This window comes from Lolium perenne, chromosome 7 (genome assembly GCF_019359855.2).
Source record: "Lolium perenne isolate Kyuss_39 chromosome 7, Kyuss_2.0, whole genome shotgun sequence".
Classification (NCBI taxonomy): domain Eukaryota; kingdom Viridiplantae; phylum Streptophyta; class Magnoliopsida; order Poales; family Poaceae; genus Lolium; species Lolium perenne.
Window position 1 is genome coordinate 73,235,232 of NC_067250.2, and position 6,900 is coordinate 73,242,131.

The window sequence follows — 6,900 nt, forward strand, 5'->3', positions numbered from 1 at the left end:
TGCACACAACCAAAAAAAAAGGAAAATAAAACTAAGAAACAAAAGTCCCGCTACAGTAACTCGGGTCTAACAACAACAATACATCCACCGCCAAGACAACACCTGAAATACAGACTCTCCAAAAACGACGCCTCCAAGAAGGGAACAGTGCTCTAACACCGTCGTCGCCTGATCAACGATCTTAGGTTTTCACCCTGAAGATAGTCCCCACTCTCAAAACAATGCCTCCAATAAGGTCATTGCCAGGCACAACCAGTTAAGGCCAGACCTTGGGTTTTCACCCTGAAAGGTAGGACTCTGAACTTCACCTGTGTTGTCGCCCCCACTTTCATACCGTTGCTGTGAAACCCGGAACACCAAGCAAGTCCCTCAACAGCGCGGAGACTTGAACCTCCCTTAGCTAGTCCTCCCCTCCGGCCTTCATGAACTTCTCTTCTTCCGACTTTCATCATGAATCCATAGTCACTTGATGTCAACACAGAAAAAGAGCTTCGCGCCGCTCCCTCCAGAACCAATCGGTCGGAATAAAAACATGGGTGCGCACGACCGAATACCACCGATCCAGCAAACTCCAGGCACAAAGCACTGTTACATTCGCCGGCGGAGCCTTCCGGAACTCAACACTCCGGCTAGATCACGAGTCCAGGCCTCCGGTAGGTCTTCCTCTTCACGCAAGAGAGACCCTAGGACCACCTCCTTTATTAAGGTCGGACCCCCACGTCGGCGACCATCCCGAGATGGCCACTCCAACCCTCTACCGACGACCCCGTCGCCGGCTTCCAAGCATCTCCATCTCGCCGCCGGAACGCGGTGATAGAGCGATAGATCCACCACCACCAACAACCGCAGGCCGACCCTCTCCGGCGAAGAAGAGGGCCACCTCCACCGTCGTACCCAAGGCTGCTGCCCCGGGCGACCTCGTGTCGCGGGTGAAGCCCGAGATCGCCTCCACTCACCGACGAGAGGCGGGGGGGGGGGGAATTGGTGCAGGCCATGGGCCTGGCCGCCGCCCACCACCAGCCCCTGCCGGAGTGCTGCGGAGAGCCGACGGGGGGAGGGAGCGCAGCGCAGGCCGCCGCCGCCCATCCCAACCGCGCCGGCCGATCCACCAGGGGAGAGCCGACGGGAGAAGGCGGCGCAACGCAGGCTGCCGCCACCCATCCCATCCGCGCGTCCGCCGTGCTCGAGGAGGGGAGATCCGGCCGCCGTCCACCATGCATCGACGAGGAAGGACCCCCGCCGCCGCCACGCCCCGTGGGTCTTTGCCCCAGAGGCGCTACTGACGGCGGCGGCGGTTAGGGTTAGGGCTAGGAGGCTGGGAGGCTGGGACGGAAGATTCCTGACTTTGATTCCGAGCATCATTACATATCCGTATAACATGCACGATCAGATATTTTGATCGGGGGTAGAAATCAAGAAAATGGTCAAAAGGCAAAATGGTCAAAAAGGCAGTACCATTTAGCAGAAGAAAGGCACACATTTCGTGACCGTATAGCAGGTAGCTGCTAGCCGGCACCATGACAAGATTGAAACATGCTCCTCCAGGATCACCAGTTGCCACTTCGTGTCGTTTCCACACTCCACCGCCCGCCTGCGGCACACTACACTATCGCTTTTGCTTTTGCTTGTGCGGCGTCGCGCCGCGCCGCCAGGGAATCCAACGTCAGTAGCAGGGTGGAGGCTCCACAGATCAAGAAGCTGGCGGCGAGCAACTTGTGGGAGCGGGCCGATGAGAGCGCCATGGCCGGGATGGACCATGGCGGCGGCGGCGGCGACGGCGGCGGGAGTGCTCAGGGCCCGTCGCGCTACCTCGACCTCCTCCTCGCGCAGCTCTCCCCCACCACGGACGTCAAGGCGGAGCAGCACTCCATGGAGTCGCCGGAAAGGATCCCCGCATCCGCCTCCGTCTCCGGCGCCGAGCCCCATCCCGAAGGAGACCAGAAGCCGTCCTCTTTGGCCATCGTCCTGGCGGAGGGCGGCGGCGGATCCGCCCGCCGAACGGGGCGCCCGCGGGGAAGGCCGCCAGGGTCCAAGAACAAGCCCAAGCCGCCCATCATCGTGACCCGCGACAGCCCCAACGCGCTCCACTCCCACATCCTCGAGGTCGCCGCCGGCGCCGACGTCGTCGAGTGCCTCGCCACGTACGCGCGCCGCCGCGGGCGCGGCGTCTGCGTGCTCAGCGGGGGCGGCGCCGTCACCAACGCGGCGCTCCTTCAGCCCGAAGGCCTCGTCGCCACCCTGGCCGGGCAGTCCGAGATCGTGTCTCTCACGGGCACGGTGCTGCCGCCGCCCGCGCCCCAGGGGGCCAGCGCTCTCGCCGTGTTCCTCGCCCTCGGGCAGGGGCAGGTCGTCGGCGGGACCGTGGTCGGCAAGCTCATCGCTGCCAGGCCCGTGTTCCTCGTGGCCGCGTCGTTTGCGAGCGCCGTCTACGAGCGGCTGCCGCTGGAGGGGGGAGAACAGGAGACCGCCACAGCCGCCGATGCGCAGGGAGCCGCTGGCGCGGCAGCGCCGTCACCGGGCGGTGTACCTCCGAAGCAGCCTGTGGCATCGCCTTCGTCCGAGGTTACCGGAAATGAGGACGGTGCCGGCAGATCGTCGCACAATCTTGGAGAAAATGTTGGGAGCTGCCAGCCGCCCACACCAGGCGTCGACATCGGGAGCTTCAGCAGCGTCAGGCCATGATTTCGGATTCCCATCTCAACTCTCAAGATCGATCTTAGCAATGGCGTGGCAGGATTAAGGGTGGTAATTCCGAAACTATGATATCGATCAATGTGGAAAAGCTTTCGTTTAATGCATTTTGCAAGCTCTGCACTTGTAATGCAAACTAGACTAGGCGTAGGGACTAGAATATTCTGAATCGCTATATACGAGTGGTACTTGACATGAAGACATTTTTTTGGGTGAAGATGGTGAAATTAGTGCAGCAAGAATTGGAAAGTAAAAAGTCACCCCTGTTTAGAGTTTCATCGTATAATCTCTTTTTAGATGCTGTAATCTTTCTATGTATAATCAAGTTCTCCGTGGCCTTTTACCGCCACTTTTCAATGCAATGATGCTTGCTGTGGCCTTTCTTTAATCTCGTGTTACTACGGTTTTCAGATTCAGTTTTGCACCCGTAAGAGCAACTCTAGCAGACCCCCATCCCTAACCCTAAACGCTCGCGGCAACTGCATCGGCTTATTTCGAGAATATTGGAAGCGGCGGAACAAACCCCGTATTGATAACCCTAAACATGAGTTGCAAAATTTGGCGCGAGAAATTTAAAGAGTTCGTTCGAGTTCATCCAAGATAATTTACAAACGATGGAAAAATAAGAACTAAATGCTCCTAAAAGTACACTAGCTAGCCGGGATTCATCTACATCACCGGGGCCTTGGGGATTTCCGTCGGCGCAGTCATCGGCGTTGCCAGAGAGCGGCGGAGCTTCACGTGTCGGAGTAGTTGGCGGAGTAGTCGACGACCACGTACCCGTGCCGCGCCGTTTCCGAGGCGATGGAGGCATTCTTCGTGCGGGGGATGTCATGAGCAAGCTCGTCGCCGGCGCCGTCGGCACGCTTCTCCTTGTCCCAAATGTCGGTAACGATGGTGGTCATGGAGTTGCGGCGAGCCATCGCCATATGCCGCTCCTCCTGAACATCGTCGTCCTATGCTTCGTCTAGGCTCGAGTCGAGTTCGATCGGCGGGAGCTGCGGGAGCATGAGCGCTGCCGGAGCATGCACCCGCGTCGGCGCAGACGACAGTCCCGCCTCGCCGGTGCTCGCGATCGGGAGGATCCCGAACAACGCGGGGGAGCGTGGATTCCTGCGTGGCAGTGCTCCTCGACGACGCACCTGATCGGAGATGTGCGCCGACTGATCGGCGTCCGTTTCAGCCGCGGCGCCGTCGAGCCGATGCCGCAGCCGGATTGTGCGGCAGCCACGCACCAAATTGGAGCCTGCCACCACAGGCGTACGTAGGTGGAGGTGGAGGTGAGGTAGCGGTGGTGACGAGAATCGGGCACGGGTGGTGTGGATGGGGTTAACCGCATCCTCCCCCCCCCCCCCCCCAACTTCCGCTTATATACGGCGTTGGCGGGCCTGTATGGGGTATTGCTGCATCGTGGTTTGCGATGCGGAATCTGCTCGAGCCGTTTTTTGAGCCGAAACCAGAAAAAAAAAATCATGATGCACCACGGAATGGAAGGTCTGCTAGATTTGCTCTAATGCCCACCTCGGAAGGCTAAACATATATAACTGCTAGTGTTTTGAACATGACCCTGAAAAGGCAACTAATCTGAAACTTCTTCTTTACTTGTTTGAGATTATTGTTTGAAGATTAACTTTTCAAAGAGCGAAGTGTTAGTAGTTGGGTGAAGATGGTGAAATTAGTGCAGCAAGAACGGGGAAGAAGAAAGTCACCGCTGTTTAGATGCTGTTCATCGTGTAATCTTTTTTTAGATGCTGTAATCTTTCTTGTACAATGATGTTCTCTATGGCCTTTTACCGCTACTTTTCAACGCAATGATGCTTGTCGTGGCCTTTTTTACTCGTGTTACTACGGTTTTCAGATTCAGTTTTGCACCTGTAATGCCTACCTCAGAAGGCTAAACATAATTGAGAAGACCTAAAACATGGTTAACCTTTCGATGTCACTCAAGTGGTACCGCTGTCTCCCAGTCTTTTCCGTGTCACTTCCACATGGGCAATTGACTGCTTTTGCTCAATTTTGTCTCGTAGAGTCTGGACAAAGGACTAACCATTTCAAACCCTAGTTTAGTCGCTGGGATACGTTCAGGATTATTATTGTTTTCTTGCGGTTGTAGGATGCTACATTGCTACTAATCCTAAACTTAGCTACTTTCTAAGCAATATATATAAGCGCTTCCAAACTAATTTGGTATCTAAAATGGGCCCTATTCAACATAATTTGGTGTCTAAAATGAGCCCTATCCAACATAATTTGGTGTATAAAGATTTCAGCAACTTGCACACCTTTCTTTCTTCACATTTTACTACAAACCCATCAGGCTAATCCATATAGATTTTCTCTTCCAACTCTCCATTAAGAAAAGTTGTCTTTACGTCCATTTGATGAACGATAAGACCATAAGAGGTAGCCATGGACAGTAGTACTCGAATGGTAGTAAGTCTAGCGACAGGTGAATAGGTGTCGAAGTAATCTTCGCCTTCTCTCTGTGTGTAGCCTTTCGCTACAAGCCGCGCCTTGTACTTCTCAATATTACCATCAGGTCTTAGCTTCTTTTTGAACCCATTTGCAGCCTACAAGCTTGAATCCATGAGGCCGTTCTGATAGCTCCCAAGTTTCATTAGAAAGAATCAAGTCCATCTCATTATGGACAGTTTCTTTCCAATCATCTGTATCTGGAGATGCATATGCCTCTACAATGGACATGGAAGTATCATCCACAAGGAACACAATGAAATCATCGCCAAAGAATTTTTCAATCCTCCGTCTCTTGCTCCGTTTAGGAGCTTCATTGTCATCCTTCTCAGTAACATTCTCATGCGATTGTTCAAAATACTCATTAGATGTACTAGATTCAGAAATTATCTCAGTAGAAATTCTAGCAATGCTATGCATATCTGATACGTCTCAAACGTATCTATAATTTCTTATGTTTCATGCTACTTTTATGATGATACTCACATGTTTTATACACATTATATGTCATTATTATGCATTTTCCGGCACTAACCTATTGACGAGATGCCGAAGAGCCAGTTGCTGTTTTCTGTTGTTTTTGGTTTCAGAAATCCTACAAAGGAAATATTCTCGGAATTGGACGAAATCAACGCATAGGGTCTTATTTTTCCACGAAGCTTCCAGAAGACCGAAAGGATTACGAAGTGGGGCGACGAGGCGCCGCCACACTAGGGCCGCGCGGCCTAAGGGGGGCCCGCACCGCCCTAGCGTGTGGGGCCCCTGTCAGCCCTCCGACTCCGCCCTTCCGCCTAGTTAAAGTCTTCGTCGTGAAACCCTCTGTACCGAGAGCCACGATACGAAAAACCTTCCAGAGACGCAGCCGCCGCCAATCCCATCTCGGGGGATTCAGGAGATCGCCTCCGGCACCCTGCCGGAGAGGGGAATCATCTCCCGGAGGGCTCTTCATCGCCATGATCGCCTCCGGATCGATGTGTGAGTAGTTCACCCCTGGACTATGGGTCCATAGCAGTAGCTAGATGGTTGTCTTCTCTTCATTGTGCTATCATGTTAGATCTTGTGAGCTGCCTATCATGATCAAGATCATCTATTTGTAATGCTACATGTTGTGTTTGTTAGGATCCGATGAATATTGAATACTATGTCAAGTTGATTATCAATCTATCATATATGTTGTTTATGTTCTTGCATGCTCTCCGTTGCTAGTAGAGGCTCTGGCCAAGTTGATACTTGTAACTCCAAGAGGGAGTATTTATGCTCGATAGTGGGTTCATGCCTCCATTGAATCTGGGACAGTGAGAGAAAGTTCTAAGGTTGTGGATGTGCTGTTGCCACTAGGGATAAAACATCAATGCTTTGTCTAAGGATATTTGTGTTGATTATATTACGCACCATACTTAATGCAATTGTCTGTTGTTTGCAACTTAATACTGGAAGGGGTTCGGATGATAACCTGAAAGTGGACTTTTTAGGCATAGATGCATGCTGGATAACGGTCTATGTACTTTGTCGTAATGCCCTGATTAAATCTCATAGTACTCATCATGATATATGTATGTGCATTGTTATGCCTTCTTTATTTGTCAATTGCCCAACTGTAATTCGTTCACCCAACATGCTATTTATCTTATGGGAGAGACACCACTAGTGAACTGTGGACCCCGGTCCATTCTTTACATCTGAAATACAATCTACTGCAATTGTTCTTTACTGTTCTTCGTAAACAAACATCATTAT

General features: G+C 52.5%; 1 protein-coding gene across 1 annotated transcript; it reads left to right on the forward strand.

The window, feature by feature from the left end:
- Window positions 1-1,466: 1,466 nt before the first annotated feature.
- LOC127317082 (uncharacterized) lies at window positions 1,467-3,053 on the forward strand. Its single transcript, XM_051347599.2, has one exon. It carries the CDS (start codon window positions 1,534-1,536, stop codon window positions 2,680-2,682), a length of 1,149 nt encoding a protein of 382 aa, XP_051203559.1. The 5' UTR covers window positions 1,467-1,533; the 3' UTR covers window positions 2,683-3,053.
- The last annotated feature ends 3,847 nt before the right edge of the window (window positions 3,054-6,900 follow it).